The sequence below is a fragment of the Cheilinus undulatus genome, linkage group 21 (genome assembly GCF_018320785.1).
Source record: "Cheilinus undulatus linkage group 21, ASM1832078v1, whole genome shotgun sequence".
Lineage (NCBI taxonomy): Eukaryota > Metazoa > Chordata > Actinopteri > Labriformes > Labridae > Cheilinus > Cheilinus undulatus.
Window position 1 is genome coordinate 7276214 of NC_054885.1, and position 14356 is coordinate 7290569.

The window sequence follows — 14356 nt, forward strand, 5'->3', positions numbered from 1 at the left end:
ACATGAAAACATTTCAATGCAGTAGCTTACATAGCTCAGTTAGCTGTGTAAGCTTTGTAGCTCTCAACTATTTAAGTTTTGTATCTAAATATCTACGTAACTCAGTAAACTTTGGCTACATTTGCTCAAGCTCATGTTAATAGAGCTAACTATAAAAGATAATGGAGGAAAATAGCTAGCTTAGCTACTTAGCTAAAGCTAAGCTCACAAAGCAGCTATTTAAGCTACACAGGTACGTTATCTCTCTACATAATGTACATAGATATTATATCTACATATTTTATGTAGATAGTAACGTAAATACGTTATCTAGTTGATCTATCTTTGTAGTTTACAAAGATGGATAACGTAGATGATGTAGCTAAAGCTATACTCATAAAGCAACTACATTAGCTATGTATCTATATATCTACATTTGCCAAAACTCATGTTAATGGAGCTAACTAACTTTAGAGAATGGAGGTAAGTAGCTAACGTAGCTAAAACTAAGCTCACCAAGCAGCTTTGTCAGCTACACAGATATGGTGTCTATCTACTTAAGCTACACAGAAAACATATCTATTTCGCTTACATAGATAATAATGTAGATCCTTTATCTAGTTGATCTATTTTATTAGCTTACATAGATGGGTATGTAGATAATGTATTTATGTAGCTTATGTAGATAACATATCTATGTAAACTATGTAGATACGTTTTCTACGTTTGCTAAAGCTCACACTGTCAAAGCTAAGTTGCTACACTGGATTGTGTAGTAACCTTAATCACGTAACTAATTAAACCTGTGATCTTTTTCTTTTTTGTTTAAACTTTATTTTTGTTTAGACTACAATGTTGTTATTTCATGAATGTAACGGCCAGACTTTATTTATGAATTAAGTTGAATTGAAAAAGAATAACAGCTGAAAATATGTTGTACCAGCAAATGACAACACTTCTGTTCTGAGACAGATGGTGTCTCAGATGAGCAATCGGTCAATCGGTCAGAGATGTACAGCCTGCAGCTGAACTCGCTCCCTCAATGTTAATCTACCTATAAAGCAGCTTTGTATCCAAACAGGAGGTCAATTACTTCTAGTTTACTATAGTAGAAAATACAAAATCATATAAAAACAGTTATGAACGCAAAATAGTGGAAGTGCAATAAAAGTGACGAGGGGCAGATAATTCTATGTCTCTCATTTTGATTACATTCACAAGTAGGATTTTTTGTAAACTATTGTCACTTGAATGTTTTGCATAATGTGTAGAGCATAACATCGCTGCTGCAATAAAAGAGGAAAAAAGAAAAAAACTTGTACTTAACTAGTTCCTTTGACACACATTTCAAGTTTAAGAAATATAAATAAACTTTTTATTGAAATTGCAGCAGGAAATATTGCACTTTAATCTAAAGTCTATCAATTTAAGTTATATTTTCTGAATAAGCATATTTAAAAAGGTGATAATGGTCAGCTGTTAGGTCATACCCCATTTACACGGCAGCCCAGGATCTGGCCTGTGGCTTTTTCACCACATCACCCTCTCATGCCTGCCTCCGACCCTATCCACTGTCCTATCTCTATCATAAAGGTAAAAAAACAAAAATTGCATAATAAAGAGCTCAGGTAATTGATGTTATTCGTACCTGCACTGTGATTGGACAGGTAGCCAGCAGCTGAACTGTTAGTACTGTTCATGGACGAGAAAGATGGAGCACTTCTTTCATTCCTGTTTCCTCTCTTAGAGTCCAGATCCCAGGCCACGTTCTGTCTGATCTGCGTCTGCCCCCAGCCCTTATTGGACAGAACCCGGGGGTCCAGGTCAGATCTACTGAGCATGCTCAGTAAGGCCACTTCAGCATTGGAGGTCTTCTGGGCTTCATGGTGTACGGACTTGGTGTTCTCCTGTTTCTGTCCTCCATCACTATCATCTCCACCACTGCCAGCTATGGACCCCCCTCCGCTCGACGACGAAGGTCGTCCACCTCCTGTACCTCCACCCTGCCCTCCCCACTCCCCAACCGCCCCTTCCCCACTTTCTGTCCCTTTCTGATTGTCCCAAGCTTTTGTCATAGATGCGAACTTTGGTGAGGCAGATTCCTGTACCACGCTGCCACCGTTCCCGTCCCCTCCTCCTCCTTCTATTGCTGGGTTACTCGAACCGACTCCACCCTCTGCGCCCCCCCACTCTGCATCTGAACCGCCTCCTTCCAACGCTCCCTGAGATACCGCTGTGGTATTTGAGCCACTATCACTCCCCACGCCCCAGCCCGTCTTACCACCCAGACCACCAAAGCCCCACACATTCCCTTCCTGCACCTGAGCTCCGCCCCCTCCTCCACCCCATCCGTCCGCCTGTGACACGCCAGCGCTAAGGTCAGGAGGTGCTGGAGGCATGGATCTCCAAGAAGAAGAGGCAGCAGAGGAGGAAGACGAAGAACCAGAAAGATTATTCATCCCTTCTCCTTCGACTCTCGCAGTCCCACAGTCCCTTTCATCGACTCCTTCCTGATTTGGTCCTGCACCTCGGGCTCCACCCCCTGAACTGGACTCGTGCCCCGGGTTTCCTAAGTGCTGCGGTTCTCCCCCAGCTGTCTCAGTGTGCTGCTGCTGTAGGAGACCAGTTTGATTCACAGATGAGAGAGAGTGAGTGGTGATGAGCGGGGTGCTGGCAGAGAACGAGGACACTGAAGTGATGGATGGGTGTAGAGGAAGGCCGTCGCTAGCTGACGTTGATGTCCCAGGCTGCACCAGGGCGGGCCAGGCAGACGGGTTCATGTTTGGGTTGAAGTTGGCACCAGGGGCACTGCTGCTGCCACCCGCGGGGCCCTCCTGAGGCCCAGGAAGAAGATGGGAGACTTTGGAATTGTAAAATGCTGCTGATCCGAGCCCAGCCTCCGCCTGAGAGGAGGAGCCCCACACGCCACCACTGCTCGTCTGAACACATTCATTAAGCGAGGAAGAGGAGGAAAGAGGAGAAGAACGAGGTGAGGGAGGATTGTCCGTGTTCGCTCCTCCTCCTCCTCCTGCTCCTCCCTTCTGCTGGATGGTTTTCTCACTCCATGAGGCACTGCTGTTGTTGTTGTTGTTACCAGGGCAGTCTTGTTCCTGCAGCCCTCCTCCGGATCCGTCAGCGCTCGCTTTGGCCCCGCTTACAATGCTGGGCCAGTCCCCCAGGTCAGTCCCATCCACCATCACCTTCCCGCAGCCCTGAGAGGAGGACAGGCTGCCAGAGCCCGCCCCCCATGTGGAATTTGCATAAGTTGAAGTAGTAGTAGAAGACGACGACGACTGAGCAGCGACACATGATGAAGATGAGGAGGAGGTCGGGGGTGAAGCAGATGATGAGCCCAGGTTGGAATCTGCACAGACAAAATGGATAACTTCTATTAATAACCATTTGACATCTTGATGATGTAAGATAGCTGGAAAGGATCCCATATTCATATCTAAGAAAAGCTAAAACCTCCACAAGAAGTCCATGGAAAAATTAAAGATCAGTATTAATTGTGTTTTTTATTAGGGATGCACAACATCAGATTTTTGCTGATATCCAATATTCACAAATTAATCTCTGTTGATATGGATATCCCTGGATTTGTCCATAGAATATGACTCTTAAAGTGGCATTTGGTACATATCAGACTACATATCAACATGATCTTTTGGTTTTAAACATCACCTCACCTGTGCCTCCAGCTGTGTTTGCATTGGGGTTATCTGCCCAGCCACTACCTGCGCCCCCTTCCCCCCCTCCTCCCCCCAGCAGCATGGAGGACAGCGGCGGCTGGCCCCGCTTCAGTAGCACTTTATGGTCCTGCTGGCAGCGAAACCTCGGTGGAACCTCTCTCGACATGTATCGCTGCTGTTGGGATGTCTGGCTTCCAGCGGGGGAGGAGGAGGAAGAGGAGGTGGAGGGCTGTCCGTTGGCCACAGCAGTCCGCTGCTTTGCATTGTTCCCACCACCAGGAGGAACCTGTGCAGAAACCCCGGCTGCACCAGGGTTGGGGGACGAGGGGGCGAGAGGGCCAGGGCTGGGGGACACTGAGCCTGTGGTGGTGAGTGGCTGGGAGGAGGAGGGCTTGGCTGATTCTGGCACTGAAATACAAATATAAAACAGTATGGGTGTGTTCCTACGCTGCATCTACACTAAAACACTTCTTTGTAGAAGGTTTAAAAGGAATATGAAAGCATGAGTGAGCAATTATATGAATGAACTTGTGTGATCATTCCTGAGGTCAGAAAACAACATTAGCTTTAAGAACTATGTAACAGTGAGGAAAGCACCAACAAGACAAACAAGTCATACCACAAGCATCGTAAAGCAGTGGGTAATGAATGCATGAGCAGCATGATGGTAAGATAAACAAGGAAACTTACCTTTGATTTTTTGTTCTGGCACCTAAAGCAAAAGAAATAAGAGAGTCAGACAAAAGCTGAGAAGTATTTGCCCTTGACAAGTTATTACAAATAAAACAGCATTTTTAATGACTGTGACAATGCCAGAGGCTTTAAAACTTTAGTCTACAAAAATAAATTATAGAAATAATATATCAAACAGAATACGTTTCTCTGGTATTTAAGACAGTCCATTTTTGAGAGTCACCCAGCGGGTAAAAAGGTTTCCCATGTGATGAAAGCTCTGTGCTCAGCAAAGTCAACAAAGTGTAGATTCTGTGCAGCTCTTTTGTGCTATCCGTTTTCACCTTGAGTAGTAGCTAATGCTAGACACACACTCGACGAGTTTCAGATCTTTAAAGATTTCAAAAACATGAGAGACCACAGACAGATGGACAGTTTCACTTGATTTTTCATCTAATAATCCTCTGAGAGAACACACTAGGCCAGTGGTTCCCAACCGTTTTTCCTTTGAGACCCACCTACTTGTATCTAAGAGAACTTGAGCCCCCCAGGACCAACACGAAAAAAATAGTAATATTTTGTGGCTTAAATTAACATATATTTTAACTATATTTTTGCGTAAATCCAAACACGGTAACCCTAAACACAAATTCTTTTACCAAACAACCACTGTATGAATTGTTTGTAAGTGTTATACTTTGATTTCTGTTAATAGGAACAAATCTAATTTTAACAACCTTAGGGCAGTCAGAGCCTTCCCCCCTGAGATCTCTGGTGCCCCTCTAAGGGGGTCCCAGACCCCAAGTTGGGAACCAAGGTACTAGGCAACTCAGCCAGCATGTGAGACCACAGAGAGCTTACATCTGCCACCAACCTCACAGTAAAGATTCACCACACACAAGATTTCACAGAATCTGTGGTAATCAAACATGACTTGAGAATAAAAATAAACATGGATGACTGCCGATATCCTTGGCTTGCTGTCCCTCTACAACAAGCATCCAGGCATATGTTATGGTTGCAGCAAAAATCATAAAATAAGGAAAAGAATCAGGATAAAATCCTGACTGGAATGAAGGTACAGTTGTGTTTACGTGTACGTAATATCTGGCTAGCAATGCTACCCGTTCTGCTCACTCTAACTGGTTGTTGTGGGTATCCTACCAGAGGAATACGACCTAGAATCATGAATGTCCAACATGTCTGATATTTATAGTTAAAGGTCTGGGAGGCTACGATGGGATTTTGGAACTGTAAAATAATTGTGTCGACACCACACTTGAGGATTACTGAGACAAATAATCGTTTGTGATGAGCCTTCACACAGGATACGCCTCAACAATTGTCAGGGTAAGCAAATCTGGCCTTAAATCGGGTTTACAATCCTATGGTAACAGTACTGTAATTATAATTATAATCTTCTTTCCTTTTTTGAATTAAAAAAAAAAAAAGTTTATCAAATAAACCTAGACGTCTACATTCTAATTTAGTACATGTTGATGAAATTCGTGGTCGCAATATGAGACATGCTTTGCCTTTAGCTAAGACGTGTATAGTACATAAATCTGTCATGTACAGAGCAATCACTGAATGCAAAAAACTACCCGATATTATCAGAAAATTAAGTACAATGGGTGTATTTAAAAATTGACTTAAATGTAGCTACTTGACGACAGTATGAAATTTTTTAAGGATGTAAAATTAGCATGCACATAAAGACATAATTTGTTTAATCTTATCCTAATCTAAATGAAAATGTGAATATTGCAAAGTGTTTGTTTTAATAACTGGGTAAACAGATGAAGGTTTGATTAAAATGGTCTCTTAAATTTCATGACATTTTTTGGTACTTTGTTTGCTTTTTTGTTGCTCTTAACAAGCTACTTTTCTGTTGTTGTTTTTTTTTTTACTATCTTTTTAATGTTTAAGGCATACTCTGTGTCATCTAGGATAGTCTATCAATTTATGTGTTGTTTGCTGAGTCTTGAGTAGGAGTAGAGAGGTAGGGAAGAAATTGCATGTATGTTTTACTTCATTTAATATTGTATGTACTATTTGTATGTAAACTATTTTACATTCTGGACCCCAGGAAGAATAGCTGCAGCCATGTGCCAATGCTAATGGAGATCCCAATAAACAACAAAAAACAAACAATAAATAAACTGTAGGGCTCTTAGAGCTCTTAGCTTGTAGTAATGAAGATACTTGTGAAGTAGAGACACACGGCTATTACCCTGCCTCTCTTTTGGTCACTGGAGGAGTCTTTTCAATCAAACCAGCACTTTGTAAGTGTTTTTAATACCATCCAGCTTGTATTAAAACCCCAGATGGGCCAACAAAGACAGTGTGCAAAGCGAACACTCACTACATGTTGCCTTTATTACAGACATCAAACTTGGGGACGACAGAACACACCATTTACCTTATTACCGAACTTCACAATAATCACTGACTAGGAATGGGCAGTATCATGGAAATACCGTATATGGGGGTATTAAAATAGCCATGTGCTGCTTTAATTGCCATTATGAAGATGGCGCTGCCCAAAAAGTGCACGTTTAGAATAAATGCTCGGTGAGTGTGTCTCCATTCCAACCAGCCGCACCACTGTGTGTGTGTGTGAAGACGTTTTAAAAGTGATGAAAGAACTCCTGATAATGATGTCAGGCCAATTTGACAAACGCGCACATACATGCATAGAATCTCCTGTGCCATGGCCTAGCACAGCACTGCGTGGCACTGCAGTAAAGTCTTCTTTAAAGCCAAACTGTTGAATGTGAATTGCTCACCTTGATGTGATCCACAACAACGCAAGTTCAAAAGTTCTTTAGTTCTGTTTACTGGGTGTATCTGTGATCAAAATTATGAAGTTTATTAATAACCATGCACTAAATCCTGCAGCAGCAACGCCAGGCACAATTAAATCCACTGAGGAGTTTTAAAAACATTCAAGCTTGTTTTTTTCCCCCTTTTTATGCTAAATAGATGACGTTAATTGGTGCTAATTGGTTATTTTATGCACTGAAGTATTCTGCAAAGATTCATAAGCTTCCTATAAAGTGAACTCATGGCAGGATGGCGCTCAGCATTGCTGCGCTAAGCGGAAATAATATTAAAGGCCAATCTTCATCTGTTTAAAAGCACACCGAACATTACTTATCATTCTCAGATCCTATATGAAAACAGTTGGTTATTTCTCATATTAGCTGTGGGAAGAGGGAGGAAAAGAGCTCACGTCTGTGCAGAGAAAAAAGAGAGAATTTCATTTGCACCTGTGTCCTGAAGTAACTGTTGACTTGTATAAGAACAATGCTCACCTGTAAATCACTTCCAGTGCTCTTGTAAACATCACCTTTTAAGCAATGTTTTTAGAGCTGAACTATTTTGATAAAGGATTAAATGAAGTACCTGTATAGGTGCATGCTCTGCTTGTGATGATTACACATGCACTCCAAGAAGTGTTTGAATAATGTAGTGGATTTTTTTTTACATCTGGAAGTAAAACCGTATACCCCGGTAAAATATGGGGAAGGATACTGCCCAATCCTAACTCAGACACAAATAGGTGACACTTTGCTCGTTATCTGGCTGTCTCTAGTGCATTATACATATGGCAGCATCATTTAAACCTCATGTGTGCAGCACAACATAACAGGAGCATTTAAACCGGTGATGAAGTGTTGCAAACATCCATACAATGGCAGAAATTTTACCAGTGACCGATACCAGTTTACCGCCCACAACTAGTACAAAGCGGCTCCAGAAGTTGAACTGCCTCCAGCTGAGAGTGCAGCAAGTGCAGCTGCAAAACAGCTAACACTGAAAAAGCTTTTATGTTAAAAGACAGCGGGTACCAAAAATACTGAACTACACTGGATTTCTATTAAAAATGAGGGCTGCCAGCACGAAAAGTCAGGGGCGGCTATGGACACCATCCCTAATGCTTCAGCAGATACATTCATACATTCTGCCCATGTCTGCAGCCAGTATACCAGCTGATAATATTAGTAGAAATGTTTACATCTGCCAATAATGATTTTTTAAAACTGTTTTGTGTTGATGTTGATATGATACCAATAATATTGTGAATCCCTTGGATGCAGGCACAGTTTTACTTAAAATTAGGTGAAATTCTGTCTAATAATTAGGATTTTATAGTATTTGCAGGGTACATTCAAGTACAATAAAAATGCCATGATATTGCAGATTTGTTTTAAGTTTCCAACTTAAATGATTCCCAAAGTAGAAACTTACTGACCTAATAAGCTTAAATTTAAGTATCACAGAGACTCTGTGAAGGTAAATCTGCAGCGGATCTCTAATGGTGATTCTCACCTTCTGAGAGGTTTCCCTTTTCTTTTTATCTTCTTTCTTCTTTTTCTTGTCTTCCATGAACCACTGTTCCCTTTCCTGATTCTCCTGTCTGAAGAGAAAAGTACACATTCAATTATTTATGTAACACGCCAATGCACCCTGAATGAAATGTATCCCTCACAAAAGCCTACCTTCAAACATGCACATGGAAAGACTTCAAATTAATGATACGTATTTCTCCAGATTGGAGCAAAACTTTGTCCTATTTAGTTCACGTTGTAAAGTGTGTAATGTTAACCAGGGCCAGCCTGACAACCGCCCTGGTAGCCTCACTCCTCACTGCATAATTCATTAACCAGCAGACGATTGCAATTTCAACCAACAGACGACGCAGGCAGCAGCCAAACAAGCAAGTCACTTCAAACTCTAACGCAGATCTGGAAAGGTCACGATTTTCTGCATCACAAAGGAGACTAAAATGTCTGCACGATGGACAGAATACTAACTGTGATGTAAGCAGATGATTGGGTCTGTCTGGTGTTATTGAGGGCTTGCTCTGCCCTCCAACCTGCCTCTGATTCTGCAGAAAGTAAACCAATCCAATATGCAAATATACAACTCGTACTGAGGTAGACGGGAGCATGATTCATGGAAAGAAAAAGAAAAACATGAGCGAGCTTTGAAGAGCCGGTAAAATGTGGGAAAAGTAAAAGGATCTCATTAACCAGAGAGCTGTAAATATGGTTGAGCGCAGAGTAATTAACAGCATGTTACACAGCGCTAATGAAAGCTAACCGCACATGCTAGGGCCTGATTCTTAATCTCTATGTCTAATGTAAAAAAAAAAAAAAGAGGTAGTCAGAATCTTAAAATGATACAATATCTGTCACTTAATGATAAACAGTGTCATAGAGTACCTAAGCTTTCAAAAAAATCATTTATGCCTGCTACAATACCAGATTTTTAACTTTGATGTGATGCTAATAAAAGTCACATGATAGGAGTAGCTGTTTGGTATCATGGCAACAAAATGTGAAGCCTTTGCCACCAAATTGTGGGTAATTTCTGGATTTTAATGCTCACAATGAGCAGGAAATCTCAACTAAATTGCAAAAAAAAAAAAACGCAACATTTTGGCAATTTGTGACGAATTCACTCCTCTCCTAAGCAGCTGTTATGAAACTAGTATATTTTTCCTTCAATTTTTAGAACTTTTTGGATATAACTGATCATTGAAATAACAGACGATTTATCTTTAAAGCAGTAGATCCCAATATTTTTCACTCAAGAGCCCCCATTGCTTCCAGGAAAAACTAAGTACCTAAGCACAGCTGAGCCCTTCTAAGACATACAAAAAAGGGGATGCATTTCTGTGAAACATGAACATCAGATTAAATTATTTTATGAGTACAATCCAAAGAAAATACATTCTTCTTATTAAAAAAACCTGCAGGAACTATCGAATAAGTGGATTTTTTATGCTTTTCTAGGATTAATTTTTATGGGGATTTTTGCTTTTATTACAGGGATAGGACAGTGGATAGAGGCAGAAAGAGCGATGAGAGAGAGGAATGAAATTGGGAAAGGAGCCACAGGATGAACTAGAACTCAGGCCACCTGTGAACATGGGGCTCTACCTTACCACTAAATAAGTGCTTCAAATTCATTTGAGTTAATACATGCAAATGTAATTTCTATCCATCTCTCTATCTATTGAATGCGGATGAGACTTCAGTTAACGTAGGTCTGCTGGTCCTGCCTTAACTCTACAAACGTATTCATACATATGAACGATACTTACAGCCAAAATAGACTGATATTCACAGCCAATACATTAGATGTATATTGACCCAACCACTGGGCCATCTGTGCCACAATGAGGGCTGGGAAATAATCGCAAATTAGATTACATCTCAATATGGCCAGCTGCAATTTTCAAATCGCAGAGGTTGCAACACTAATTTAACTTGAAATGTGTCAAAATACCAGTTTAATAAATCAAATTTTTGCAGCGGCAGAGATTTTATGCAAATTATGCAAACATTCAAGAATCATTTTTTTTTATAATGGTTTAAAAAAATCCTCCTTCTTGTGTTTTATGCATGTTTTCTTAATCAAACTGAGTGACATAAAAATGATAATGCCCTTAAACAAAGAAAATGACATCACATTTGCAATATAAGCAAAAATAGTTAGCTCATTCTATCTAAAACTGATGAAACAGAGCGTTACTTCAAGAAAGTCATACCCCAAAGGTGATCAGCTGGTAGCCAGCCTCACCTCCCCCACCCCAGCTGCCTCCTTTATAACTTAAAGCTTGTTGCGCCCTCATATTCAGATCCATGCTGATATGGATTAATTGCTTTGTAAATAATTTCATTGATCTATAATACACATGGTCGTATTTATGGAATTATTTATTGCTTGAATTTGTCGAAAAAATACATGATTAACCCAAGAATAATCGCATATTTAATCGCAGTTGCAATATTTGGAGAAAAAAAATTGCAACTAGATTATTTTTGCAAATCCTTCAGCCCTGGCCACAATGATCAACTTTTTAAGCTAATATCTGTCTATGTTGACATCAGGTAGGGATTCACCAATACCACTTTTTCCAGACCAAATACAAGTACTTATGTTTGGGTACTCCCAAGTACTGAGTACAAATATGAGTACCTAAAAATAACAAAAATATCTTACAAATATTTTTAAAGTTGATTTTATATTCATCTGATGCTCTTCATCCCTCCAATTGACAATTTATTGGCGTGCAGGTTTCATTCTCCTCTACTTCTTTCATCCTTATCTATGTTAAAACATCACCAACCCGCATACGTTGCTTCAACTCTGATAACATACTCACATGATAAGAGGCCAACAACATGCCCTAAAAATGATCCTGAGTGCAATATCTGCAATGTTTTATGAAGGGATACATGATATTATTTGCATGTTACCAGTATCAGCACATATGAAAGTTTCTGCTGATCTTTAGAACTGATATTTTACTATAAAAATCTGTCCTTCAGCTGTGAATACTGGCTGTACGACTGGACTAACAGTCCTGCATGAGCTGAATTTTCAAGGGCTGATCTTTGTATTGTTTAAAATAATTTTTGGGGAATTGGCACATTGGAGATCGGCAAAAATTTCAAGATCGTGCATCCCTAGTTTTATTGGTACAAGTGCATAGGCTTAGTGTTGGCAGTGATACGCAATACCGGCATCAAGATTTTTGCATCCCTAATATCATGGCAACAATATTGTGCAGGTCTTGAAGGAATCTATCAAAAATGCATGTAATATTCTACAAAAGAGAGAAAGTGCAGGCACCTATAACAAATTAGGCCACAAAATATGTGCTATTTAGGCTCTTTTTTTATGCTGTGGAATTGACATACTTATGGTTTGTATTTTACTTCAATCATACTGATGTTTCAAACTGAATTATGTAACGACCCCAGAATAAATGCACCACAAAGATCCACTAACATTATCATACAACGACATGACAACACCTGCAAAAGGGTGATTATGGAAGCAACAACAAGCTGAATTCATGTAAATAACAGATCAATAAGGAGCAGCAACGCATATGCAAGAGACCTCCACAAAAGCGTCAACCAGGGTAACATCTGAAGCAAACGATGAGGTGATCTCCTCACCTGAAGAGCCACAGAGACGAGCCTCACCTCTACGCAGCTGACAGCTGACAAGGAGCTCGTCAAATTAGCTAACAATGTACCCACTATTTCTACACACAGTGCAATATACTCGCACTTTAAAAATAGGTAATGAAGCATTGTTCAGAATCGTCGATGATAATCCAGCTGACTGACGCTAACGTGCTGTTTTATCAGTTGTATCGGTAGACAGGGCCATGTTATTAAACGACGAACTTCAGTGACGTTTCTCTAGCATTGCTCCGCTTAACGAGCGAAGCTGCTCTCAACTGACAAACCAAACGCTGAATTTTCTATTCAAACGAACCTTATTAACCAACACAGTTATGACCAAAGGTACAGAAAGTATTAAGCTAGTGTTAAATACTCACCTCGGGAATCACAGAGGACATAAAGTGCTTCTGTGCAAAAATTCTCGCAGACCTACCGCTAGCAGGCTAGCTAAGTAGCTAGCCTAGCGAGCTAGTTCTTCGAGGCGTTCAAGGCTAAATAGAATAAGAAATGACATCACCGAAAACCGAAATGTTAATCGTAGAAAAAACGGAGGAAAGGCGAGTATCCTTTTAGAGCGACTGTAGTCCTCAGGCTGTAAACAAAACATGCATAACCCGCTGATGACTGTCAGACGCTGTGTGATCGGTTAGTTTACTATCGGCCATTTTGCTTCTGTGTGGAGCTTTAGCTTCATATGATATCAGCCTGCTGCTTGTTGATGACAGAGGGGAGGAGGAGCAGCGCGCCTGCGCACACAGGCCAGCAGAGGGCGCGCGAGCACTGGAAAGATGACGTCATGCAAACGGAGTGTAAATAAGTAAACAAACGGGTCAAAACTTTGTGTATATTTTGTTTCTAAGACTTATAGTGACATTTTGATGGACTTTTTGCCTCCTTAAGACACAGTATGAAAATAATTAGTCGTTATAACTGTTCTAAAACAACATTTTGTTCTTTAAATGATTCTTTTATCATTTATTTTTATTTCTCGTTATAATTATGTAATTTTTCTCGTTTTTCAATTCTCTGGCATGCTATGACTTTTGGGAATCAATCATATTTAAGTTCTTAAAAATTTTGTTATTATATTTTCTTTAAACATTTTAATATTTTGTGTAATAATTAGGCCCCAGGCACCAACCTTGGAGTGAGGACCCTGTTGTATCTGTAGGAATTCTTTTTTTGTTTTGTTTTGTTTTGTTTTTTGAATCTCAGAAAAACTGCGTATTTGGGGCCCATATATACACACAAAAATTTTGAATAAATTAATTTAACCAGGATGACCTCATGGACATCATGAATCTCAAGAACATAAAAACTGGTGTTGTGATTATATAAACTATTACAAACACAAATCTGAAAAATCCATGACACAGAGCAATAAATCAAGTTAGAACATCTACAGCCTCCAAAACATCCCCCAACACCTTTCAAATATCCTTCTTGTATGTGTGACAAAAATGTCAAATGCCCCGCTGTAGCGCCACCTACTGCAAGACGCCAGTGACACCTCTACTATAGAATGCCTATTCTTCTTTGAATTTTGTTAGATATCAGTCCTCCTCTGATCCCGTCTACATACAAATGTCTGACTTTATCATACTGCCATCTACTGTTGACAGCCAGTACTACTTCATATACAAAATTCGACACGCCCATTTTTTAGTTAATGACAGTCCTGGGAGTATCTATTATCGCTCTGCTGTGCTCTATATGCACAGGGCCCTTCAGTGCTGTTTGCAGCCCAAGTTCATGATATCATTTCTGTTTTTATTTTTGTCTTTTTTATAATTCATCCTTTGAATCAATTTTTTGTGATTGTAATCGTACTCATATGCACTAGTTACATCATATTAAAAATCCTGCCTTTTGTCAGTAACTTTTCTGTTCCCTTGTTAAGATCTTTGAACTACAAATGACTATTTGATAGTTTGATAATGTTGTATGGTTAAGCTCAAGCTATCTAAAAGTCACTGAAAAATTATATTAATCTGATATCCAAATAATGTGATGTTTTTG

At 40.0% G+C, this 14356-nt stretch overlaps 1 protein-coding gene across 1 annotated transcript in view; it reads right to left on the minus strand.

Moving 5' to 3' along the window:
• The window catches only part of LOC121529184 (trinucleotide repeat-containing gene 6B protein-like), a 32969-nt gene extending 19961 nt beyond the window's left edge, over positions 1-13008 (minus strand). Inside the window, exons 1-5 of the mRNA XM_041816919.1 lie at positions 12715-13008; positions 8679-8766; positions 4362-4383; positions 3669-4079; positions 1628-3343 (exon numbers count right to left, since the gene is read on the minus strand). Coding sequence (XP_041672853.1) covers positions 1628-3343; positions 3669-4079; positions 4362-4383; positions 8679-8735 — 2206 coding nt within the window. The 5' untranslated portion in view covers positions 8736-8766; positions 12715-13008. The remainder of the gene's footprint in view (positions 1-1627; positions 3344-3668; positions 4080-4361; positions 4384-8678; positions 8767-12714) is intronic.
• Positions 13009-14356: the final 1348 nt, after the last annotated feature.